Source organism: Etheostoma spectabile, chromosome 20 (assembly GCF_008692095.1).
Source record: "Etheostoma spectabile isolate EspeVRDwgs_2016 chromosome 20, UIUC_Espe_1.0, whole genome shotgun sequence".
In the NCBI taxonomy this organism is placed as follows: domain Eukaryota; kingdom Metazoa; phylum Chordata; class Actinopteri; order Perciformes; family Percidae; genus Etheostoma; species Etheostoma spectabile.
In genome coordinates this window covers 18356965-18384803 of record NC_045752.1, presented here as the reverse complement: position 1 = coordinate 18384803, position 27839 = coordinate 18356965, and the positions used below count along the sequence as shown (strand labels likewise).

Below are 27839 nucleotides of genomic sequence, written 5' to 3'. Positions count from 1 at the left end.
TGATGCTGGACGCTACGAGTGTGTCGCTCGCAATCCCATCGGCTACCAGGTTGCCAGCATGGTGCTTACCGTCACAGGTAAAACACAATTGATGCCAGCAGCTCATAACACTTCTGCTGGTTTAGGGACAGGGTCAGTTAGTACACCATATTAACAGGTAACGGGTGAACATGTTGCTTATAATGCTGTAGCAAATTTAGTCACATGAGGGATAAAACCTTAGGTGAACTATGGTGTTTTGTAAAATGTAAATCTGCTGTTAAATGAAAATAAAATTATCTGATAATTGTATAGCTTAAATTGTGAGGTAAGTTGTTACGTATAATTATTATTCTTGTTAAATCATATCACATTAACACAAATCTTGTATGCAGAAGACACCAATTTGCTGCAGAATAAAAATACAGCACTTGACCTCACACTCAATGTATAAAATACATGCGGCACATATGTGGGGAATCAATGTCAGTCAAAGCCATTATCCTTGATTTCAATTCAATTTCAATTTTAGTTATTTTAATCGACAAGATTGAAGGCAAGACAATTTTGCCAAAGCTTATTAATACAGACATGCTCCATGACAGTCTGCTGCATGAATTGCTGCCACTCTACATCAGTCCCCTTCTCCGGAGACCGGAAGGCTCTCTAAGTCGCTTATATTTACATTTACATATATATAGAGGAACTTTTGAGAATATTTGTATTATTGTTTGTACATATTGGTCTCTAAGACTTTCATATTGGCTGCATTATCTGGCTGCAGTAAGAACACAAGCTCTCCTCTCTGGACATTCAGGTCTGTCTGTGTCTGCCTACTTCCACTGCCAGGTTGGCTTCACTCTGTACTTAGTCAGTGTTTTGTTCAGTTTTCTATCAGACAAGTGAGTTGCCAAAGTGTACTCTCTGTTTATGGATAGCTATGTTTCCATTTTGTTATGTTGCTATTGTTAGTTCTACTTGAATAATCTTTGTATTTTTCTTTTTGATTAATCATAATTTGGTTGGGTTTAGTTTTTTGAGTGTATGTGTCCTTAAGCTAAGGTGGTCGTGGTTTAATGATGGTTCGCCCAGCCTCAGGACAAGTAGGTAGAGGGTACTCCTTTGTTTGGCTCCTAGCAGCAGAGGGCTTTGTAGGGGAAAAGGTGTGGTGTGTGTTGTGTGTGTGTGGTGTGGGTTGTGTGGTGTTGTGTGTGTGTGTGTGTGTGTGTGTGTGTGTGTGTGTGTGTGTGTGTGTGTGTGTGTGTGTGTGTGTGGTGTGTGTGTGTGTTGGGTGTGTGTGTGTGTGTGTGTGTGTGTGTGTGTGTGTGTGTGTGTGTGTGTGTGTGTGTGTGTGTGTGTGTGTGTGTGTGTGTGTGTGTGTGTGTGTGTGTGTGTGTGTGTGTGTGCACTCGTTCTTATATCTGGTGGGTCCCTGACCTGACATATACTCAACCCATGGGGAACGGTTTTTCCCGTGGGACCGAAACCGGTCCCAGAGGCACAAGCATTGATCAATAGAAACAGCTGCTGATAGCCCTGGTGCAATCTTGAAAAAAAAAAATGGTCCCCATCGGTCAGATTTTCACACAAAGTGTTGTGGCCCTGTGGTCAGAGGGGGTATTACAGTGTGTGAAACTGCACTGGTGGGTCTTTCACCTGACAAAGTGTATAAGTGTATATCATATAAGACTCATATTTTGTGAATATCTTTGGTCTATTCACTTTAATGTGATCAGAAATTTAATGTTATTAAATTTGTTTACCAAAATACCATTAATCATCAAACGTCCTTTGAAAAGGTTTTATCTTTGAAAAAAACTATAAACATACTTAATAATTATAATTATGAAAAATTATTTTTAATATGATACTATTTTATATTTGTTTGTGTACACATGTGTATATATATATATACATATATACATATGTATTTAGGCTTTATTCTTTGAAAAAACACTAAGCATATCAATTCATAATTTTAAGTATAAACAATTATTTCTAATATGGTATTACTATTATATATTTGTTTACTTACACATATGTGTATACATACACATATACATATGTGTTTATATGTTTTATTTATTACAGTAGTTATTTTTCTCTATAATTGATACACTACCAGGAAATTCAAAGGAGAGCAGAAATCAAAAAACATTTTAACATAGTAGATACTTGGACACTGGTTAAGTGTACGGGGTATAAATAATTAAAATGAACCAATGTTTCATTTTGGTGACCAGGTGCCACGTGCACATTTAAAAATTAGTTCCACAGCTAAAGATGATGGAAGAGATCAGGCCTACGTGTGTGGACGTCTGGTTGAGCCGATGCCAAACCTGATCGGTGTTACCCGGAGCAGAAATGTGTGTTACACCTTAACCCTGCAACCTTAGCATGGTCCATACAGAGGGTCACATGTTATTATAATCTCAACTTAAATCATATTACAATAAGGTTATCTTAAGGTAAGTCTTGTTCATTTATTTTGTAATAACACTTTATTTTAAGTGTTTTAATTCGTATTTAGGGATCCTAATTCCAATAGACGCAGCTGCTTTAAATTAACATGTTTATGTTGCACTCATCAAGATCTCATCTGAGCAGATTCCTGTCTTTCACTCATCTCTGAAATGTAGTTTGAAACTTTTACAGCCAATTTATTAAATAGTGAGATTTTATTTGAGCTTGAGAGCATAAATATAGTTAATAGATACGGCCACTCAAACTGAAAGTTCAGTTAGCAACAATTATCTCCAGTTTACTCCATTATAAAGATATGGATCAGATCAGACTGTCACGGAGAGGGTGACCAACCAAACTCTGATAAATGACGTTCAGGGCCCTTTCCCAGCAGTGTGGCCCTTTCCCAGCAGTGTGGCCCTTTCCCAGCAGTGTGGCCCTTTCCCAGCAGTGTGGCCCTTTCACAGCAGTGTGGCCCTTTCACAGCAGTGTGGCCCCCGCATGGTTTGTCCCAATGCCACAGCCTGATGGCAGGGTAAGGAGGGACTGCAGACTACGGCTGCAAACTACTCCTAACTAGTTAGAATGGGTTAAATGCTAAGCATATATTCCTTGTATCTGTACATGTACAGCAATATTATTATATGATATGTTATATTTTGTATATATAATAACAACAACATAATATACTATTTGTCATGCTTAATATCTTAAGCCAATTTTCAATCCAAACCTAAAGCAGTGAAACACAGAACCAAACCAGCATATAATTCTTACTAGTCAACAGTAAGAGGCCAACTCACCGACTGTCAGCAGATAATATAACGACAACAATAAAATAGTCAGAGATATACCCTTGCTTGGTCACTCTCTCCGTTTGTCTTCTTAGCTTTCTCAGTGTCTTCTCTTCTGTCTCCCAGTCTCTGCCATGACGTCTGAGAGGCTTCTGAACCCGGTTCTGATGCTTGCATGCATGGCTCTGGTTCTGGCATAACATGAGTGTTTCTTTCTCTGCACCAGCATTTATTTCCCCCCATGCCCTGGCCCTAACAACCTCTTCCTCCGACCGGGATGTGCTAGCAGGGAAAACACCAACATTCCCCCGGTGCTTCAACCTCTCAATCCTGGCAGCATGGCTAACTGAGCTAACTAGCTGATGGTAGCTAGAGTTTACAGTTACTTTAGCAACAAGAAAAGCTTTCTGTCCACCAGGAAACTCTGTAATCTGAGAGCCGAGGGAAAGAAACTGGAGGACATAATATACCAGTACTGACTGATTGATCTCACTGAAAAAACAATAACTGGGGCTGCTAAGTTAACAGTGGTCTCTTAGCCTATACAAAATGAGTCTGCAGGTTGCAGTGCTCTGTTAGCCTATACAAATGAGTCTGCAGGTTGCAGTGCTCTGGTAGCCTATACAAAGTAAGTTTGCATTAAGCAGTGCTCTGTTAGCCTATACAAAGGGATTATGCAGTTAGCAGTGCTCTGTTAGCCTATACAAAGTGAGTCTGTAGTTAGCAGTGCTCTGTTAGCCTATACAAAGTAAGTTTGCATTAAGCAGTGCTCTGTTAGCCTATACAAAGGGATTATGCAGTTAGCAGTGCTCTGTTAGCCTATACAAAGTGAGTCTGCAGTTAGCAGTGCTCTGTTAGCCTATACAAAGGGATTCTGCAGTTAGCAGTGCTCTGTTAGCCTATACAAAGTGAGTCTGCAGTTAGCAGTGCTCTGTTGGGCTATACAAAGGGATTCTGCAGTTAGCAGTGCTCTGTTAGCCTCTACAAAGTGAGTCTGCAGTTAGCAGTGCTCTGTTAGGCTATACAAAGGGATTCTGCAGTTAGCAGTGCTCTGTTAGCCTATACAAAGTGAGTCGCAGTTAGCAGTGCTCTGTTAGGCTATACAAGGGATCTGCAGTTAGCAGTGCTCTGTTAGCCTCTACAAATGAGTTGCAGTTAGCAGTGCTTGTTAGGCTATACAAAGGGATTCTGCAGTTAGCAGTGCTCTGTTGCCTCTACAAAGTGAGTCGCAGTTAGCAGTGCTCTGTTAGGCTATACAAAGTGAGGCTGCAGTAGCAGTGCTCTGTAGCCTATACAAAGTGAGTCTGCAGTTAGCAGTGTTTCTCTAGCCTATGCAACTGAGGATTACGTTAGCATTGCTAGAAATGGTACAGTGGAACTGTGCTGGGTTCTAAGCTTGCAATGCCCATTTAATTGCTCAGTCTGTCCCACTAACACCAGTAAGAGAGAGCGGTGTCCCTCCTGATCAGTAAACTTGGTTGCTGTACACAGCCTGCCTGTACTGGAGCCTACTGGTGGAAGTCACACTTTTATTGGTTCTCTTTCTCTCGCAGTGAGATTTATTTGTAATAAATCTGTTAATGCCAGCAATAACCTTACTTGCAAGTTGCATCCAGTAACTTAGTGGCTAACATTCGTTAGCTGATAGAGACAGGTACATGTAGCTGCTGTCAGCTAGCTGCAAGTTTCTATACTATAACTCTAGTTCAAGATTTTTCACAGTTTTAGTTTTATTTCTCCAGATTTTGTCCTCTCTGTCATGCACAGACTCCTGGTTGTTAAACTTTGCAACCTCAATGTCACTGTTTAGGAGCAGCAGTCAATAAGGGCAAGCTCCATGGTGTCTCACGGGCCTGCTCCTCGTCCCAGTACCTCCTGTGCAGCTGCCTTGCAGCCCAGTTGCCCAAACCAGCAGAACCCCACCGATCCTATTACCCCAGCACCGACTTTACGACCCGAGGCAGTGTTCTGGTGCAGCAGTATAACTGACAGTAGCAACAACATGAACAGCCTTGTATGTCTCAGGGTAACGTTGGTCAGACTCAATTAGACTGTAATATGACAGAAGAGAGGTGGTGGTTACAGGTGACAGTCTTGCAATATGACAGTTATAGTCACATTCTAATTTAATATTTAAATAATAGTGATATCCACAATAAAAATAGGCCCTCCAGGGCTGATTGCCTGCACATATCAAGGCAGTTGCTATGGAGCACAGCACAGGACACGTTATCCTTTACCAACAGCTAGCACAGATAACCACATTACTTTTGCTTAACAGTTAAGAAAGCCACACAATAAAACAAACTAACGATAGAGGCAGAGATTAGAGACTAGTGTTTTGTGATGTAAAATTACAGTTTTTGTCAAAAGAGTCTATTGGCTTTGAAGAAAGCAGAGATAACGGTGTCAGTTCCTCATTGTAAACGGTTGTCTGGCATCAAGGAAAAGTGCTGAGCATATTTTAAGTATAGTGGAAATACATAGCTGATTTTAAAATCTGCTCTGTGTCATTTATTTTAATTTATTTATTTATTTGATTAGGACAATGCACATTAATGAACATTTCTGTCATGGCAGCGAGATGAACGGCTTCCGTTCGTGTCACCAGCTATCAGTTTATTAGTTTTGTTTGAGGCTTTTGGGTATAAGGTAATGAATAGTTACTATGGTTTAAAGCTTAATTGATAAGAAAACAGGGCTGAATGCAACACCGCTCAATTCAAAATTTCTAAATGTAAACTCTGGCAAAACCATTAACTCTAAAATTAGGATATTTAAAGTGTATACAACTATTTTTCTTTTGGACAATTAAATTTAGTGAACACAATTTAGCAATACATAAAATAGATGTACCCAGCCCACAGTGAATCAAAGAGGTAAGGGAGGATACACCTTTCCGACTGCCCGGTCCCCAGGTACCCTGGGCCTGCCTCCCTCCTGTCCAGTCACCGGGATTCAGCTGCCGACCCTTAGAACACACTGTTCCTGACTCCCCCGGTCCCCACCTCACCTATGCCCATCCCCCACCACACGGTGGCTGAGTGGCTGAGTGGGCGGCTCCACCTGCCGTGCAGTTAGTAGGAACGAGCAGAGCACACACTGGCAGCAGCACAGACAGACGGGGCTACAGACACTAATGGATGAGAAACGAGGGAAAACAACGTTGGTAAGTAATGTAACACTGTTTTAGTCATTATTAATTAGACTAAGCACTGTGGTTAACGTGTTTGCAGTCTATCTTTTGGAGCTCATTATATTAGCTAATGGTTTGCCAGTGCTAACAATAGCTAGTTAGCTTTCACGGGCAGTGTTACAGTGTTAGCTAGCAAATTTTAAAAATTTAAGCTAGTATTTATCATGTTTTGGTTTTGTAATGCTTTTTGCTGCGTTACTGGCTGGTCTCAACTTTTATAAGTTACACTATATAGATGTAGACACCGAGGGTTCGACTAGGGTTAAATTTGATGCTGTGGTAAACGACTGGGTAGGTAGACAGACTCAGTGCAACATGTGTTCGAATGTAACAAACAGTCAAATGTGAAGTGGTGGAAACAGACTTATTAGACTTCTACAGGCTGCTTTGTGTAAGTTTCAGTCTGGTTGCTGATATTTTAAATCTGAGGAGGTATGCCTCTGAAGATCTCTGCTTCATCATTCATCAAAACTCGCAGTGTGGCTGTTTTGTAAATGGTCACATTTAACCTGGTTAGTAACTGCAGGTAAACAGAATCATAAGAGTCCATAAAACGTCATTAAGCCTAATTTATCATCTCTATTACCATCTCTTAAGAAGGGAGAGTTTTTTCTGTATAGGTTTAAGCATGGACATTTTGTAATCTCCACAAGCTGCAAACATAACCTGTGTATTTGTACTCAATGAAATTTAACGTAGAGCGGCTACGGGCACCCTTCAAATTAGACATATGAAATGTGTAAAGAAAAATGGGATGCAGACGTTACATGACGTTTGTGTTTGACCACCTGCAGGTAGAGTGCAGCCTATGTCAGGCTGAAGGAACGCTCCAACGCCTGAGGGGCCTCATAATGCATCTTTATCCTGAACATGGAGTACTACAACACCAACGCCAGGTAATAAGGTGGAATTTTAAAGTGATACAATAGGTAATAATAATTCATACAACATTAAAATTCACCTGTCTATTCAATGTTTTAGTTTTTAAAAAGAAAAGGGGTGTAGGAGGGTAGGGCCCTGGCTCTTTAGATCTTTAGTCTTTGGGAAATTAGGTCAACAGTAACCCAGTAGCATGATAAGGGGAGATAGACAACTTTTAAAAATATATGCACTATGAAGAATAGACAACAGCCAAGAGATAGGGAAAAACCCTATATCTGATTCACTGCTCATTCATTGCCATAAAATTGACTTTTTTTAAACAATGTCTGTTTTGAACACGTATCGGATGTTACGTAAGGGCATTGTTCATGTGTACAAACATATTAATTGTTTATGTTGTACAGCATTGTTTATGTTGTAAAGACATATTAATTGCATTGTGTGTCTGTTAAGAGGCACAAAGGCTCTAAAACTTGCCCCGTAATTTCCGTTTTAGCTCAGTTGAAGCTTGCGCACGTAGCTGTAGCTACTCAGTGTTGCTGCACCGATCAGTTTTGGGGGGGTTTCATCAAAGTATTCGCATATTTATGGAGATCACGAGTAAAATAATAATTCTCCTTTCTCCTTAAGGGATGAACATAAAGTATTCCTGATTAACATAATCAGCTAAACATTATTATACAAACTAAAGGAGTAAAATAGTCTGGAAATGATACTTTTTCCCTCAATGCTCAACATTGGTGATTGGCAAGTATGGAATCCAGTCTAGTACTAAAGGCCGTTTCAAAGTGACCACCACACACCACTAGAACACACTCTGACATGCAGCAGCTCTGCTGAGAACACAAGATGCCAGGAACTGAAGTAGAGCCTGCTCGACTGGTTCACCTACAGCATTGGGATTTCTTCTGACGGTCTAGTTTGCATTCTCAGATTAGGTGACCGTTGGTTAATTGTTGTACAGTGGATATGATTTATTAGTGTGGGTGGAGTTATTGCAGAAATTTCTTTCTCCATATTGCTTTTCTGCGTTTTCCACAGTGGAAACCTACATTGTTTTCATTTCATAAACTATTTTTCTTATAGAAACCTCAAGATCCAACAGAGGACAGCGGATCTTGATGAGCCTGGTAGTGTTGAACTGCTTCCACAGGTAACCCACAGACGAAGCCATGACACCTGACTCACACACGCCTTGGTAAGTACCTTTGTACACACAACTACTAAACACTAGGAGTTGGAAGGTGAAAGCTCAGTGGGAGTGTCAGACACTTCAGACTGCAGCGTTTTGCTGCTGAGATGTTTTGTTTAGTCTGATTGTTGTGATACGATATATTCAGAAGTAAGAATGTTGTACAAGGTAGAGATCCATCAGCGGTTAAGATGAGAGAGACTGGGACTCCTGGTCAACCCTTCCTTCGTAACATAGATGTGCCTACTGTTGCTCCAAATGTGCAGCTAATTTTGTGTAAAATTATCCACTAATAAAAACGACAGATGTGGCCCCAACAGGTATCATACATGAAATGCAGTGGAATATAGACCCAACAATTAATATAGGTCCTGTTTTAAAAATATGTTTGTAGTTAGTTTTATGAGTGTTATCTCAAAGATGATAAACTACAGTCTATACAGGGGCGAATAAATACACAGATAACTGACAAAGCAGCCAATAGTAAATTATTGGCAGTTAACTGTCCATTTTTGCATTGATATTCTCATATATAATTTTGACAGGACCTTAAAACAGTATTTCATAAACTTAATGCACGTCTTGCTGTTCTTAGAGCTCCTCCCTCAGCCCCTCCTTCCATACACTAACCTGTAAGAGAACTAGTAAATTTCAATTATTGCCATCTGGATTATGATCCCAATCTTGTTGTATAGCTGTAATTTTAGATTTTTTTTAGAAGAATGACAGTCCCGTTTTCTTTGTAAGCCCTTGATGACATATTGATATTCAAGGCTCTAGATAGTTACATTAACATGAACTCAAGTTTGTATATGAATAAAACGGAGCACCTCATTTCAGAGATTGAGAGAAAATGGTGCTAATAGGTTAGCCTTCTGCTAATTATAACCACAGGCGTGTGAGCCTTTGGTTTCTAAGAAGAAGTACAATAAGTAGTTCTTTAAGTAGTAAAAATACACCTTGGGTGAGTTGAAACTGAGTAGCACATTTTAAAATTGACTCAGCAGTAGTTTTGTCTGTTTCCTTGACAGTAACGTTAGGTACTGGCCGGTGTGTTACCTGACACTGTAAGCGTGGTATCTGCCACTGAGAGACAACACAACAGTTGATAACCTGGGAACTAAGGGATAAGTAAATTCAGGGATTAAACTTCCCCACTGCTACGATGGATTTCCGTTAATTTGCTTTTAGAAATGCCATATTGGAGATTGATGCAAATCCAATGAGAAAAGAATGGGGGGGTGAGGGGGGGGGCTGTATCTGTATCACTTTTTATTTTTGTAAGACAATTACAAATAGGTCTGTTGAATGACTGGACTGTGATGTTTAATGTTTACAGACATAGTGTTTTTGAGAACTTCCTGTGTCTCATCAGTGACAGCTCGTCTCATAGACTCGCTTAAAAAACACTGGAGGACTAAAGAAGGTTTTTGGATTAAAGTGACGCAATCAAGACAGTGATACGGCCGGCCAGTCTGTTGGAAAGTTTTAGCGAATGACCGATTGTGAGCTCTATGTGTGAGTGTAGGCCAGATGCGGCGTCAGCCCCGAATGTATTTTTAAAAGTTGACTGACAATTGTGAAACCAGACTATATATATATATATATATAATAGCCTATGTCAACCCCCAAAATCATAAGTTGCCTTATTTCATTGTGCTTCAGTAATGATGCTCTGTGGGTGCACATGCTGTGGATTGTGATGCTTTTTGTGTTCTTGTATTTTGCCAAGTTTCGGTTTTTTAAGTGTGCTGGCACACATATAATTAGAAAAATAAAAGAGACAATAGTTGAACAATATAGTAGGCCTGAGAATATTACTGCAATATATTCCATATGTTTATATGTGGATTGTAATCGCTGTGGTCCTTTACATAAAGATATTTCAGCAACATTGATTCAAAACAAGTTAAAAATAGCAATTCACCAGAATACAGGAAATGAAGTGTTTGGCCTTTGGGTTGCCAGACCAGTTTAGATTAGGTCAAATGTTGGTTCTATTTAACCAAGATCTACAAAATGGGCAGCTAAAATAATCATGCACTGGCTCTTAACGAGCTGGGCACGCCAGTCCTGTTTGGCATTGCTTCAGTTTAGGTAAATTAGGGTTCTAGGTCCGGGCTAAGCCCTGAACCTCCTAGAATGCCCCTGGAATCCCCCCTTTACTCCGCTGTTTGCATTTTCTTGTACCTTAAAAGTAAAAAAATAAATTCATTTTAATCCCTGTAAATGTAGTCAGTGCTTGTGTTATTCGTTTCTGTTGTCAGCCACTAAGCAGCGACAGCTTAACATTTCACACATTAGTCAGTAAATCTGACACTACAGAAAATTAGGTTACCAGGCTGTTTTTATTTTTTACAGGCTTTGACTTGTGTGCAGATATTCACTTTAGGATATGTAAAAGTTAAACATTTGCTAATATCAATGGGTATAAATAATCTTAACATCACCTTACTAGTCCTAACTGTCTTTTTTGTCTGTTCTATAGAAACCCAAAGAAGAGGAGTTGGTCATTGGCAGAAGTCCAATCTGGTAAAGTACATGGGAAACGGAGTGTGTTGCCGTAGTAAGACCTCACCGAAGCAATTACAAATAACAAGATGTCTGTCTCCTTCCACGGCCGTACAGGCTGAGTTTGCGGCGACTTCTCTGTCAAAGGAGTGTAGTCATGATGGCTAAACGTATCTGATGTGTAGATGGACTTCACAGTGGTACTGTCAATATGCCCACGCTACAATAAAGTTACTAAATACTTCACTTGCAAAATTCCAATTTGTATATCGTGTTACTCCTAGTGTTGCATAGAATCAGCGCTGACCCTCTTGTGATTAGTCACTTTCAAGGCCCTCTCCCCCACATGGAGCTCCCTAGTTTACCCATTGGTTGACAGCTATGGTTACAGGAAGCCCAGAGTTGGTGTCCAGGCAGAATACCTGTTCTGTCCTTATATACTTATATACTTAATGATAAGTGGACCTTTTAGAGCGAGTTTCCCTCCAGTGCTCATAAAGCAAACGTTCTTATGCCATTGTGCTGCTCTGGGTGCTTCCTGCCTTGTTTTTATACACAGGAGCCATTCTTGCCTCTCCCCGTTTGGTTTCGTACTAATAGCTACCTTTACAACTCTCCATTGGGGGAATTAGGGCATGAAGAGTAATATCCACGCTTGTGAAAATATAATGGTTTCTTTATGCTCGCGAGCTAGTATAATCTTGACGCTACGTCCAAGTCTCCACATCCAGTTGTAGATCTGTGCTTCCTACATAATGCCGTTTTCAGCCCTTTCCACTCATGAGTAGTGCACCTGTGCAGCTTCTCATAGCTGAGTGTCATAAATAGTAAAGTTTGATAGGAACTGAGCAGACAACAACACAGTTTACTTTGCCGATTCCACCAGAGTTATTGATATACAAATGGTCATTTAGCGAGGAAAGTATTCCTTACAGGGCTGACACACCATCTGGGCTCTGGACTTTGGTGCTGATGCAACCAACTAGGTGATTTTTGGACAGATTGTTTCAGAGAAGCAGAGGAAAGAGACAGTTGTCCTCAGTGGAGCAGAGACAGTAGCCGAAAGACTGGTTTGCTTGGTTCCAAAGATAAATGTAGAATAAAAAAAGTCACAACAAATGCAAAGAGTTGCATGTACCAACACACAAGAACAAGTGCCGTCTTCCAGTAAATCCTTCATGCATCTTCCCACTGAGCGGCAGGAACGGGGGGGGCGAAGAGTTTTAACATCAACATGACTCTTGTAAGTGCTACGTGAAGTGTAATACAGCAACACACCCGGCTTCCTGGTCCTTCACCACATTAGGGCTTTCCAAAGTTAGCTTCTTGTAAGTTCAATTAGAGCAGCAGAACGGTCTTGTAGGGTGTAACTGGGTTAATAAAAAAGTAAATAAATGCAAATGCTGTTTGAAGATTTTGTGAAAATATGTTAAAAAACATCATACAGTAAAAGCAGCTTTGTAAAGCAGGTCTCGTGTTTGTCATTGGAGCTGATGACAACCAGTATTTAATTTAGAAATGATTTGATTTGCTATGTGTTCAATCATACTAAGTAAACGGACAGTAAAACAAAGCATACCAGTGAAATCAGCTTGTTTAAAGTTTGGATATGAAAGAATCTACTCTAATGTGTGGTTTCCATCTAACAGAATGCTTGTCATGTATTGTGTAGAGCCCAACAGTGCTGTTGATTGTTTGCCAATACACATAACATGACTGGTCCCCAGGACGGACAAAAACTCAGGTCTAGTCCCCAGGGGGGAACAAAATTCAGGTCTAAAATTTATTTGAGAGTGTTTGATATTTGAAGTGATTTTTGTGTTAACAAAAAATTATAAAAAATTTACAGTTAAAATCATGTTTCTAGACCCTCTAGAAAGGGTGGATCCCATCAGGCTGCTGCCTGTCATTGGATCCCACGAGGTATATAAAAAGGGTATGTGTGTGTGTGTGTGTGGTGTGTGTGTGTGTGTGTGTGTGTGTGTGGGTGTGTGTGTGGTGTGTGTGTGTGTGTGTGTGGTGTGGTGTTGCACCACTAGGATGAAGAATTATGCCAGAAATGTTCACTCCAACTTGAGTGAACACACATTTCAGTCACTTACAGCCACAAGTTCAGTTACTTACAGGAATCTGAGCTCTATTTTCCAACCTTTGTTTTTATCTTTTAAATGCATTGTGTAAATAGCATAAATACTTAAAAAAAATATTTTACTTAACATTTAAATGACCAAAACACTAAGTGAGAAAGTAGAAAATACATTTTCTGCTTTTTTGTTAGTTATATTACTGTTGCATATGCCCCAATAAAGTTGCAAGTGCAAACTTTTTTTGATTAGATCTTAACTTAATTCAACTTGGTTCTAATCAGCCTGTGTGTCTCTGTGTGACAACAGTTCCTGCAGTCAGCAGAGAGGGGGACACCTTTGTGAGCACGTCCATAGAGCTAGCCATCCGTAATGTGGACAGTGCTATTGAGTCAACAAGGAGACGTCTCTTTGATGGGTAAGAGCAAACTCACACAAAAAACACACAGAGTGGCTCCCATTGTAGGTCTTTACACTTAAGTTCCTAAAATGATTGGATCAGTACGCTACGCTGTTCATTATGTGTTCACGGTAAGGAATAGTATTAAAATGATGGCTTCACTTATTATGGCCGACATGTGTAATCTTATAATAAAATTGCAGTGCAAATTAAGATTGTGCTTAATATTCACATTTCACACTCTGATTCCACAATATTTGTAAAATAATGTCAAGACTTGTAATTAGCTGAGAACAGTATTTGGGCGTTTTACCAAATATATGAAGAGGCTAGTATTTACAGTGTCATGATGTTCTGATTTGCAATATATGTTCTCTCCAACTCTACATCTGCTAGGGAGAAGAGGTTGTGTACAGTCAGTGCATTTGCTTAGGCTTACTTTTAAAAGCCGCTAAGTCTACAACTTCATGCAGTTCCAAATAAAATACTTTTTAAATTTAAATGAGCGCTCATATACAATAGCACATCTTATTTCTTTTTATTTCTTTAAATAAATTTAAATTAAAAATTAAATTATTTATAAACAAATAATAGGAGCCTAATCTGCAACAACTTAATGTCATTAGTTCTTTTACATTTGAACTATTTTGCCCTATCCAGACTCAGTCCAGAGCTACAAGCTCATGGGGTCAAAGTTAGAATACAAATGGCTTGACTCACATCATCTTGGCACATGACTTGCATGTTCGTTAGTCTGAGTCAGAGCCTTCATGGAAAGAGTGTGGCCATTAAGAAGGGTTGCTAGCACTGCTGCTCTTTCCCATTTCAGATCAGAAAGCTCCAAATAGAAATGGTTCCTCAGGGCGCAGAACTGACAGCCATTTAGTCTGACAGCTGCGGTCAATATTTGTGATTGCTACTTAACAGCTTTTCATTATATATTTATCAATGTCTTTTTCATCGGAGCATCAACATAATCATTTCCAAAATGATAAAAGAAATGATTCGGTCTTGAAGTCTTTTTTTATCCGGTGGAGTTTTCTTTGCACTCTGTCACTGTTAGAGATGTAGGTGGTTTCAGTATAGCTTATAAGTGTTTCCATGTTCCTGTTGAATGATGTGGTTAGCAGCTATGTTTTCCTTGGCATGCACTCTGCCCACACATGCATGCACAAATACAGTGCACAAACTCATAGAAACACATGAAAAAGAGAAACGCATACATAAACACATATTGGTAACCTGAATTGAGGTGAGGGGATTTCCAGCTCTGTTTAATGACTATCACAGATCAAGAGGCAGCCTCCTCCTTGGCTGATGGCACCGGGGTCTTAAATCATGCTTTGGAAATAACGAGAAACCAGAATGACATTATAGAAAGAGAGTGTATCAGTAGAAAAGCTAGTAGCACTTGTTACTCTGATCACAAAGCACATAGGCTGTATTGCTGCTCACCCGGATTCTCCACCAGGCGCGTCTGTGCTGCATTCTGGCTGCGCGCTGTTTTGTTCCGTCCTCCGCCATACCACACCAGGAGCGTCTCAGAAGCTAAGTTTTTATTGTCTCTACAAGTAATTTACAGAACAATCGTGTGTTTATTAACTAAACTAAACTAAACTCCATGCCTTCTCTTTTCTGGTGGTGTCCTGAAAAAAGCCCGTGGTTTGCTAGAAAATAGATCTTCTGCGTATCTATAACAGAACGGAAAGTGCTTCACGCATGCTTCTGGGACGCGCCGTGACGCTGTTGGTTAAATATCAAGCATCGACTGGAATGGCCGCAATTGCTTGTGGGGGGCACATAAAACGGTTGCACTATAATATGATGCATAATTAAAATCATTATATATTTAATATGTTGTATATTCTACATGTATCTTCTATGTTCACTAAAAAATATTTTCATTTGGAGTGTGTTGCTGCTGTAATGGAATTCCAATAAAAAGCTGCGTAACTCAACAGATTTTTGCCAAAAATGTTTTAAACCCATTAAAATGTCAAATGAAGTGTTCATGTTACAATAGTAACTTAGCTAATACATGCATTATGTCATACTCCAAATGTGCCTGCCATATGAGACAATGTAGGTTTTTCATTTTGGTCTGAACACCTGTGGATCTGGCACGTGTGTTAATGGTTTGCCAGTGAAGCCAAAATGAACGCGTGTTAAAAAAATGTATTTTATTAAGGTACGGGTAAAGTAGTCAAGTAGACTTCAATAGGGAGTGAAAGCAGGCACAACACACAGTCAGGCACGCAAATTTAGTGATGATATATAAAGATCTAACTCATGAGTGAAATTACAAAGTGTGCATGTTTTAGCCTTCTTCTGGTTTGAACATTTCTCTTGGTGTAGCCAAGACATTTTCTAGGGTGTCAGAGAAAGCTCGGCCTGCTTTTCCTACATTTGGGGAAAAAAGAAGAAAAAATGTACCCTAAGGAACATCATTTGATAAACAAATGTCTCTACATATAACATAATATCCATTGTATCTCCATCATGCTTTTGTTCTCTCCCCACTCCCTTACACCATCTCTCTATCCGTCATCCCTCCAGTCAGCCTCGCACCCCAGGAGAGTTGCTAGCTCTCTTCCGGTATCCACGTGACCCCTACACAGTGGAGCAGGCGCGTGCCGGGGAGATCTTCGAGCAGACTCTTCTGCTGATCCAGAACCATGTCAACCAGGGTCTCATGGTTGACACCAACGGCACTGGTGAGTCTTGGAACGGAATATTCTGTACTGCTACTGAAAGGGGCCGACCAGGCTGTTGTACCTTTTGTTACTTTCCATCATTATGTGCTTATTTTACCATAAATGTTGACTAGCAACTTAATAACTCTAAGTAGTGACTGTGACGTTGTTATTTACATAATTCTTTGAAATTATCAAACTCCATATTAGGTTTTCCTTAGATTGTGGATGCTCGTGATATTAATAATAATATTAAAAAACATATAAAAATATAATTAAAATCACACTTTGACTTAGTGTATAACACTGACTCATTTTTTCTACACAAACCAAACATTGGCAACCACAGACATTGAGGATTGAACATTGAGAAGGCATTGACCTTCTAATAATAAAAAATAGGTTGTTTAACCTGCTTTCTTTATTACATCATTTACTATATAGTAATATTGATATTGCATCACAGGCATCTTGTGTGTGAGTGCTTTGTAGCTGGAGAAAGCCAAGTACCGTTGCTTTCTGTCAGGGTGTGAATAACTTCGGAGGGCCCATGAGAGTCTGTTCTCTGGTGTACTGGTGTTGCCTTTGGCACTTGATTTCTGTCAATTATTCTGCATTCATACTTTTAGCATGGGAAATAACCACCAACAGCTTAATGCTTGGAGGAAAGAATTAATGGGTTTGCATTTGAATGAGTCTGATATCATCAAGAAAAATGGTTTTTGTCTTTTCTGTAGACTCAAGTTGCTCCTGACAATATAAGTGGAAATCACAAATGACTTTGCTGATTGGAATCTCGTCATTCAGTTCAAAGATTCATAGTCACTGACTTTGTACTTTACACACTTTTTTTCTGACCTAGTTGCATTACAGTTCAAACGCACTTCAGTGTATCAGTAAGTGAGCACATCATCCTTCATATGGACCGATGTAAGATGCTGATCCAGACCTAAGTTCAGAAGCACATTAAGGGGAAAATTCACAAAAGGCTGCTTTTGCGGGTGCTAAATCTGCACAACTGAGACAAAAAGAAACCTTGTAATTTTCAAACCACTCATGAAGGTTGAAAAGCACCTCAAAATGCGCTGCCAAGCAAATAGCGTATCAGTGCTCCTGGGCTTTATCTCCTGGATATTTCAAAACACCAACAGCTCTTACAGATTGCGATATAAATTCACAAATTAGTTTTTTCTGTCACGTTTAAATTCCTTGCCTGCAGTTTTGAGGAATGCCTCTGCACCTCAACAGTCAGGACCTGTAGCTCGCAGTCTCAACATTTCTTTTTCTCTCTGCCATTCTTCTGCCAATTTTGTTCTTGGCGCAAAGGCAACATTTATACTCACATGGATAATTGTAAACAGACACAAAAAAGGCAAATTACACTCAGCTGCGAAACTTTACTGGCATGTTTGCGCTGTAATATCATTAGCACAGTATCTCTTGTGAATCCGACCTTGAGACGGGGCAGATAGCGGTTGCAAGTGACGTGTAATTCATGGTGCTGTCTGCAATCCATTCTTTGTGAATTAGCGCCTTAGTCTATTTACTCGCCCATACAAGCACTGCACATATGGTAAATAGCTCAGCAGCCTTTTGATGTCCAACATATTTAAATCTCTCCGGTCATAATGCAGATCCATACTCACACTATATAGTTTTCCTCTTTCAAAAGTTTAAACAGTGTTTACATTTGTACCGCTCTCTCTCGTCAGGTAAGATTTAAAAAGGCAGTAGGCAAGGAAAGCTACAGTCAATGGCCAATAAAAGGCGTGTAATTCAATTAAATGTCTGGGTTGCACTGTACTACGTACAGATTAATGGACCCACACACTGTTACACATCATCCTAATACAGATGTATGCATACAGCACATACTGTGCATATTTATTGTTTGTCTTAGTATTATTAGTTTTGACAAATTTCAATTTTCTGCAACCCTTGAGGATAAGCAGATGTAGCTAATGGATGGATGGAAAATACAACATTCTACTAAAGTCTCACTGTGGATTCAGTAAGTAATATTCCATCCAGTTTCCAAAGCAACCATTGATTCAATTCTCAACCTCTCTGTGAATTACCATGTCATTGTGAGCAACATTTGGCTGTGTATAGGCCATCTGTATGCTATTTTCTCTTATGCATGACCCAAGGCGTAGAGACATAATCATGGAGCAGTTGACGAGGAGCCTGTAAACCGTTTTATTAGCTATGTCACACCACACAACACTTATCACTGCCAAGCACAGGACACATTTTTTAAGATGGTGTGTGTGTTGGTGTACATATTGTCTCAATTAAGCATATGTGTTAGGAGATTGGGAGAGCATGGGATGATTTGTAAGTTTATATGCATAAACATCTGTATTTATTTGCATTATATATGCATTGATTCATGGTGCTTTAAAGTACTCATTGTAATGGAGGGTTAAATTTAAGTACAATAGTCAAATTTGCTGGTTGTGTCCAGAGACGGCATTTCGGGAAATAGTGTCTCATATGTGGTGCTTTAGAAAATTTCACCTGAATTAAAGAACAAGCATTAGACTAGATTTATAAAGAAAAACGAGAGGACAGTGTTGGAGGAAGGCGAAAGACACTGTTAAAAAAACAAACAAGAGAGACAGTGTTTTTATTACTTGTGCAAACAACCAAGTGTTCATTGTTGCACTGGCCCCAAACCAAGCTAACAGTGAGTTTTCCGCGCGTCAGCAAAAACAACCATGTTGTTTTTTATTGTATCTCTATTTTATCTGAGAGGGCAACACCACTGGGTCCCACATTCTCTACACACACACACACACAATGTGTGTAAAGTGAGAGACTTGGGGGTTAGAAGCTGGTAGCAGGTTTTGCCATTTAGACAGGAAGTCTCACCTAACCCTCATTGAGGTTGACACACTTAACACTTTTTCTCGCATAACCATAACACACAGACACAGTGATGCTGCACAGTGGAGCTCTCACATAGCAAAGCAAGCCAGGGCAGGTTAGTGAAATACTGAAACTTGTGCCCTTGGGACAGGAGGTCCTTTCTGCTCTCTGCTCTGTCTACTATAAAAAAATATTTGAATTATATGTAAATCATATAAACATACACTAAGTTACTGCATAACCTAATTGATGGTTTGAATAATGTTGTACTTTATTTCAAATATATGCAAGTCGTATATGAATTCATTGTCAGAAATCTTAAGTCTTTAACATTTATCTAGCCTCCGCATATGTTGAATTTGTGTTGCTTTTCCCAGCGTTCCGCTACAATGACCTGGTGTCCCCTCACTTTCTGGATGTGATTGCCAACCTGTCAGGCTGCACAGCCCACCGTCGCTTCAACAACTGCTCTGACATTTGTTTCCACCAGAAGTACCGCAGCCATGATGGGACCTGCAACAACCTGCAGCACCCTATGTGGGGCGCCTCACTCACTGCCTTTGAACGACTCCTGAAGTCAGTGTATGATAATGGATTTAACCTGCCGAGGGGTGCTACTGAGCAGCTGCATAATGGATACAGGCTACCTCTGCCGAGGTTGGTTTCCACCTCCATGATTGGAACAGAGACTATCACTCCTGATGAGCGCTACACTCACATGCTGATGCAGTGGGGTCAGTTCCTAGACCACGACTTGGACTCCACAGTGGTAGCCCTCAGCCAGTCACGTTTCTCCGACGGCCAGCTGTGTACTCAGGCCTGCAGCAATGACCCGCCATGCTTCCCAATCCAGTTCCCACCGAATGACCCACGGCAACTGCGAAGTGGCACCCGCTGCATGTTCTTTGTCCGATCCAGCCCTGTATGCGGCAGCGGGATGACTTCTCTTCTCATGAACAGTGTATACCCAAGAGAGCAAATAAATCAGCTAACCTCTTACATCGATGCGTCAAATGTCTACGGAAGCTCACGCCATGAATCTGAGGAAATTCGCGATTTGGCCAGCCAAAGGGGCCTGCTCCGGCAAGGTATCATTCAGCGAACAGGGAAGCCACTTCTGCCATTTGCTACTGGCCCACCCACTGAGTGTATGAGGGATGAAAATGAGAGTCCAATTCCATGTTTCTTAGCTGGGGATCACCGTGCCAATGAGCAGCTTGGTCTGACCTCGATGCACACGGTGTGGTTCAGGGAACACAACCGCATAGCTACAGAGCTACTGAGACTTAACCCCCACTGGGACGGGGACACTATCTACCACGAGGCTAGGAAGATAGTGGGGGCCCAGATGCAGCACATCACCTACAGTCACTGGTTGCCAAAGGTAACAGCTATCGTCTTGCTTAATGTTTCTTGGATTTTCTGTTCTTTTTTTTAACATCTGTTCTTTTAATTATTTCAACGGTCAAAACGTCCATAATTCCATAATATACTGATACTATAGTAGCAATGATAAGGTGCCCTAACATACATCCTTATTTGGAGAAACAGAATTCCTTACTTAGTTGTCTGTATTTTTTGTTGCATTCTAAGTTTTGCATTTTAATGTATGCATATATTGTTGAATTAGTGTCTTTTATATATTTGTTGTTGAGTTTTATGTATTTTAAAGGCCCATCTAGGGACAGGCATGGCAAATTAACTTAAGTTATAAATGCTTTAGCATTTGGTGTTCCACATGCCACAGCATTTACAACCTAAGCTTACTTGTCACTATACAAATAAACATTAAGAACCAAAAAGATAATTAGAAAGATGTTTCAATTCCCTTTCTTATCTCCTAGATCCTGGGTGAGGCAGGCATGAAAATGATGGGGCCATACACTGGTTACAACCCAAATATTAACACCGGCATCCTCAATGCTTTCGCCACTGCTGCCTTCCGCTTCGGGCACACCCTCATCAACCCAATACTCTACAGGTTAGACGAGGACTTCCAGCCTATCCCCCAAGGACACATTTCCTTGCACCGGGCCTTCTTTTCCCCGTTCCGCATCGTGAATGAGGGCGGAATTGACCCACTTCTTCGTGGGCTCTTTGGCGTCGCTGGTAAAATGCGGGTTTCCACACAGCTGCTGAATACAGAGCTGACGGAGAGGTTGTTCTCCATGGCCCACACTGTGGCGCTGGACCTGGCTGCCATGAATATACAGAGAGGAAGGGATCATGGTATACCACCGTACAATGATTACAGGACCTTCTGTAACCTGACCTTGGCTCAGACGTTTGATGACTTGAGGAATGAAATTAAGAATCCTACTGTCAGAGACAAACTGCAGAGGTAATTATTGATATTCATTTTAGGGAATGTTGTGCTCCATAATAATTCTGGTGTGTAGCTGCAACAAATAATCAATTAGTTGTCAACAATTATATTAATCTCCAACTATTTTGATTTGATTATAAATTGAATTGATGAAATGGTTTGAGTAATTATTTGTGAAAAAAGTAATAATTCTCATAAATGTGAATATTTTATAGTTTCATCACTACTCTATTACAATAAACTAAATAGATTTTAATTGTGGATAAAACAAGACCTTGGAGGACATCATCATGGGCTTTGGAAAACATTGATTGACATTTTCTGACATTTTGTAGACCAAACAACTAATCGATTAATGGAAAAAATAATCACCAATTATTAGAATAGATGCAACCCTACTGGATTGTAATATATTTACATAGTTTAGTGTCCCTGACTATTGTTCCTGTGCGGCAGGCTGTATGGCACTCCTCTGAACATTGATCTGTTCCCTGCACTGATGGCTGAAGACCTGGTCCCTGGCAGTAGATTGGGGCCCACCCTCATGTGTCTGCTGGTAACTCAGTTCAAACGGCTGCAAGATGGAGACAGGTACAGTAAGGTCACAACGCATCTCACCATATGAATTTTATGAATTTTATGATGTTAGTATATTCACATAATTTCATATAATAGTATATTATACACCACTGGTATAATAAGGATTTTAATTGTACAACACAGAAGTTTACAAAGTTCTGTGGGTTTTGTTTCTTTATTAAGTCCTTCTGCAAGATAAATGGCCTACATTGGTGGTTAGTCTCTAATTTGTTAATGATAAGTATTTTAACAATAATCATAACCTTTCAAGGATAACAATGGGTTATACATTTCGAAAGTTTGCTGTTATTGTCCTGCCTTTTCCAGGCTGGGATTGGTCTGTTCATGAAAAATGACTTGAATGACTTCATGAAAAATTAACTTATCCCTATTATTTTCCTTCTTACCGCTTCAACTGAAGATCCTTGACCGTTAATTATTCTCCCATTACCAACAGTTAAACTGGTATTGCTGGGCTCAATGGGCTGTTCCCTCTCCTCACTAGGTAGATATTAAACTGATAAATGAATTATTTGTTATTTTAAAACATTCGGCTGCTTCAGCCTCATGGGGCTTCAACCTCCTCTCTCTCAGCTTTTCAGTACCACTTTTATGCCTTCACTTTTTGTTCATCCCTCTTGCTCCACCACTATTTCTCCAAATGTCACCACCTAACAGAGATGGGAAGGGGGCGAGGCCCAGGTAAAGTTAAAATGGACTGGACCAAAATGAATCGGCTGGGGGAGAGGAGCTGGCAGATGCAACACCACAGTGTCAGTCAGCGGCCAGTCCATCGGTGCCTAGAGCAGGAGTGTCAAACTCGCTTTAGTTCATGGGCCACGTACCCCATAAATTGATAAGTGAGCCAGACCAGTAAACCACTCCAGATTACCACTGAGTTTCTTGTCAGCTTGATGTTGGCAAACGCAAAGCCATTGTAGGGAAAAAATAATAATGTTACAGACCCAGGAGAAAGGGGTAATATTCCGAAAAATCCAGTTATCCAGTGGCCCTGACTGGACCCTTTGGCAGGCCGGTACTGGCCCACGGGCCGTATGTTTGACAGTCCTGGCCTAAGTGTATAAAACTTCTCTGACAGTATTTCTTTTATAAATCCTGTATAATAAAAGCCATACAACATCCTTACCAGGTGTTTGTCCGTCATGTGAAAGTGAGAGGTAAAAACGTCCCACTTCCATTTCACCTGTCTGTCTTGTTCAGGTTCTGGTATGAAAACCCAGGCGTGTTTTCCCCTGCCCAGCTGACACAATTGAAGCAAGCCTCTCTGGCACGGGTGCTGTGTGACAACGGGGACAACATCACACGTGTTCAGCAGGATGTCTTCAAAGTGGCCAAGCTGCCCCACGGCTACAGCAGCTGTGAGGACATCCCTCAGATTGACCTGCGCATGTGGCAGGACTGCTGTGAAGGTGAGAGCAATTTTAGATTTTTTTATAATGTTATAACACAGCTAACTACAGCCTCAAACATGATCATGAGTCAGCTTGTGTTTGACACAGTCACAAAAAATAGGCGTGACAAGCTTGACAGATATATTTATTGCAAGGCTGAGTACAATAGATTATATAGGTGTACAAACCGAAGCCAATGTAAATTTGTGATTGAATATAAAGTTTCAGTTTCAAAGATTTTTCATGGCAGTATCCATTTACACAAATTAGCTGTTACTACAGTGCTACAAAATGATCTACAGGCTCAAGTTTCCATATCCAGTGTAAATGTGATTTACTCTGAGACCACAGAACCATTACCTCTCACATTTTTTATCATCTTGACTTATATTTAAAAGCTTGTTCCTTTTTTCATAATGGAAGAACACGTTTCAGTCACTGGCTTACAGTAGGCTGTATTGTAAAATTAAAGCCATTCAACATCCTTTGTATCTTTTGATAACATCTTTCTCAAGGCAGCCTGGCTTCACAATAATCACACGTTATATGCTGTGATTTGGAACACCTTCTTTGAAAGGAACAAAGTTATTCTTTGACTGCAATTTACTTGACATCACTCCTGTCTGTACCACTCACGTCAACTAGATGTCACTAGTGATAATGTGGGCTGACTGTGTGAAAAGTGGAGACATGAAATAGGGAATAAGATATCCCATCATTCTAAAATGAATTAAATAGATTTATCATATTCTGGCTACCTCCATCCTGTCCAAGCAATCAGGGGAAACAGATGACTTGTCTGCTGCGTTGATATGGTCTTTGGCCCTCTGAGGGCCAAAGACCATATCAACACAGCAGACAAGAATTTTAACCCTGCACCAAATCGAGGAAGATGAGCAGCACATTGACCCAATGGTTTTTTAGGAACATCCAGGCAGACTGGATTGAATTTCACTCTCCCCAGGTTTGGTACTATTGTCATTTGAGAACCTGAAATAGCAAAAGCTTTACCAGTAACCCCTGAAAGCTCCTTGGCCCAGCCTGGGCCACCGCCACCTTACAAGGACAGTGAAACGGCAGACGGTCATTGTCTCTCGCTCCTGTACAAGTCCCTCGTCTCAGCAATAGATCATTCATACTCTGTATCCGAGCCTGCACCTCCTGCTGGTTTTCTTGACGCCTCAGCAGGTTCTCTTGTGCCCTGCCCCATTACTGCGACCCCTGTGTCTACTGTTCCTGTGAACAGCCCATACACAACCAGATCCCGACATCCCCAGTCAGAAGGTCCTTCAAATCCCCTAACCTACCTGGTCCATCTCAGTCAGACCACCCTCCCCTATCTACCGACGTCCTCAGGAGCTCCATTGTGGACAATGACCCTGGATGTCCACATGGGTTCACACTGTATGTTTTGGTTGATGCCATGCCATTGCTACTCTGCTGGATCGCCACTTCAGTGAAAAGGCAGCTCCTCTTTCTGAACACCCGTGACATAACCTATGTCGTACTTTTCACAGCCTGCTCCAGTAATAACAAGAGATTGTATTGGGAGTTAAATTCTGGATATTTAAACATTCTATTCGGGAACGCAGTTGACAAAGCAAAAAGGAGATTAACGTAGAGGCACCCCTTGCTGTTATAATAAACCAGCATTTGGGTTTCTACTGTTTGTTTGCCTTGTATCAATTTATTTGGAAAAGTGATCAGTTGTAAAATGAGCAAATGGCTTGGATTAGAATAGATAATTATAGATAATTCTGCCTAAAAGGAAGTTTTTCCTCACCACTGTCGCACTGTTGCTTGCTCTGTAGGAAACTACTAGAACTGTTGGGTCCTTGTAAATTTTGGAGTGTGGTCTAGACCTGCTCTATCTGTAAAGTGTCTTGAGATAACTCTTGTTATGAATTGATACTATAAATAAAATTGAATTGAAATTGAATTAATTAAAGTAACATTGAACAAACGTAATGATGAATTTTGTTGAATAAGTACTAAATAAGTTGTCATTCTTATCTCTTGGCTTTTATAAAGGGCTTGCAGGAACAACATAATGTGGCCATTTGCCGCCTCCTGTCAGACAAACAGTACAGCCAATACCTCCCTCCTTTTACCATTTAATCTCTAATAAAGTCATGCAGGAAGTTGTGCAGAGTAAGAAAAGCACACAGATCACATGGCTGTGTATGCACTCCGGAGTCCACCCACAAGCAGCTAGGATTTAGTATACTATGTACCATGTATGTAACCACAAACGTTGCTAGAGTCAATACAATTCCACACAATGAAGAATTAACATGGGACACATAAATAAAGCACAAAATTTGTTTTAAATGTTCATTTGTGTGATAAAGTATTACAGTTGTGTTTGATTACTAAACAACAGTGGGTACAACTGAAGCCCCATGTTCAAAACCCAAACTACTGTCCGCTGTACCTGAGCTAAACGGTTCACATCACCTGCAAAACTCATTCCAAGGAACACAACTTTTAACACACGTCTCGAAACAAACTTAGTGCTGCAAACACTATGCACAACCCTCACTGAGATAACACACACTCACTCAAAACACTAAGTAAAGACATTAGTATCAAACACCAATACTGAAATTACAAACCTTTCATCTTTACAGTTTCAACAGTGTGAGTGACTTCACACTACTCAATAGTTTCATTAAAGAAAAGATATAGATTTTATAATATACAAATCTTTACATAAGTAAACGAGAAGGAATGAAAATCAGACGTTTTGTTCAATATAGTACTTTGTGTCTAGTAATTCATGAAATTACTGGAAACAAAACTAAAGGTAAATTACAGTAACAAAGAATAGTGTGACTAATCCTGCCTCTCCCCAGTATCATGCAGCTAGTTTTCCTCATCACATTGGATGTCTGCATCATCTCTAAATACTAATGAATGTGGTGTTTCAGTTGCTTTCACCTCCATTACTTTCTGAAAAACAGTAAGAACACAGTTTTACCAATAAAAAGATATGGTTTGTTTTATAGCAGTGTGTGTAACCTGAGACATCTTACCTGAACATATTGGGCTCATTTACATGTTTCTTTCAAACGGTACAGTGTTTAATTGTGTCATTCTTAACTGGTGTTTGTATACAAAAAAGGCTTTCAGAGCTTTCTCTATAAACATACCATATATGTTTCAGCAGTGTTTGATAGGCACCAGACTGAAATCTATTCTGTTTTGAATGTGTGGTTAACAGTTTTGACAGCAGTGTGTTAGCATTTGAAAAAAATGCCGTAAATCCTAGAAGGCTTTGCACATTGTGGTTAAAGCCATGATGAGGGATAAGTGTGTAGAGTTTTGAAAACTGTGTTCAACAATGAAAAACGAACTAGTGATTGGTCCACATGAACTGCTGCTGTGCAGACTGTAGTTAGTTTTGCACGTGTCTATAATTGTGCCCACTGTCGTTTAGCAATTAAAACTGAAATGTGGCCGCTTCATCACTTCATTGTCTTTGAAAAACAAGCTACAGTGTACGGGGATTCCCAACGTTCTTCCTTCTTTGACAAAATGCACAAGGGAAGAGCTGAGCTAATAAACAGAGAATATCCTGCTAGAAAGAAGAGGGAGGGAGGACTTGCTCCTGTCTGTCTGTCAGCAAGGCTGTAGCCAGATTCCCAGTTGTTTTGCTCCATTTAAAGTAGACACCACTGAGTGACTGGGTGTTTGTGTTTGTCTGTGTGCTGATGTGTGTCTATCAGCATGAGATAGGAAGTCTTTTTGTGTTTACATAGTCTTTGTCTTTTAAAGAAAAGAAATTTCTTTTGTCTGGTAAATCAAAGGCACTCTGAGGCTAAGCAGCCGTCTTTAAACTTTTACAGATAAAGGTGAAGCCCTCCTAACTACAGGGCCTGATCCCATTAATCTGTCCTTCCTCACGTTTATTATGGACTGTCTCTTGTTGCTTAGCGTGCGTGTGTTTCATTATCTTTGATCTAGGTACAGTGATGGCAGCCTGAGAGTGAGTCATGGTAATACAATAAGCCTCAGAGTCTTAGATCAGCACTTTCAAGCACAAAGAAAGTGGCATCAGCAGCCATAGTTTCCTGTTTTGTGTATACATGTGCATGGGTGGGTGGCTGTATTTCTGTTTGTGTATAAAAGAAAAAGATTAACCTTATTGACTTGCACAAGTTTCCCTTATTCAGTGTGGTCATTAGGTTCTTAATTGCTGCTTTTTATGATATTAAATAAAAAAAATAAAGCTTGATCACAAAATGCATTAGTCAGTGATTGTTTTTGTATTTTGTTTGGCCCCAACAGACTGCAGAACCAAGGGTCAGTTCAACGCCCTGTCCTATCACTTTAGAGGACGCCGATCAGCTGAGCACAGCTACAAAGAAAATAAACCTGCCAACAGCATCCAGGAGAGCAGGTAACACAGCATGAAAAACATTAGGAATCCATCTTTGGCTTAAGAATGACAGAGA

The 27839-nt window shown here is 40.2% G+C and overlaps 1 protein-coding gene across 1 annotated transcript in view; it reads left to right on the top strand.

The window, feature by feature from the left end:
• Positions 1 to 27839, top strand: part of pxdn (peroxidasin) — a 68724-nt gene that overhangs the window by 36327 nt on the left and 4558 nt on the right. Inside the window, 8 exon segments of the mRNA XM_032500479.1 lie at positions 1 to 77; positions 13411 to 13519; positions 16058 to 16215; positions 19443 to 20449; positions 20910 to 21406; positions 21848 to 21982; positions 23192 to 23400; positions 27673 to 27784. The exon segment at positions 1 to 77 is cut by the window's left edge and continues 5 nt beyond it. Of these exon segments, the coding sequence (XP_032356370.1) occupies positions 1 to 77; positions 13411 to 13519; positions 16058 to 16215; positions 19443 to 20449; positions 20910 to 21406; positions 21848 to 21982; positions 23192 to 23400; positions 27673 to 27784 (2304 nt within the window).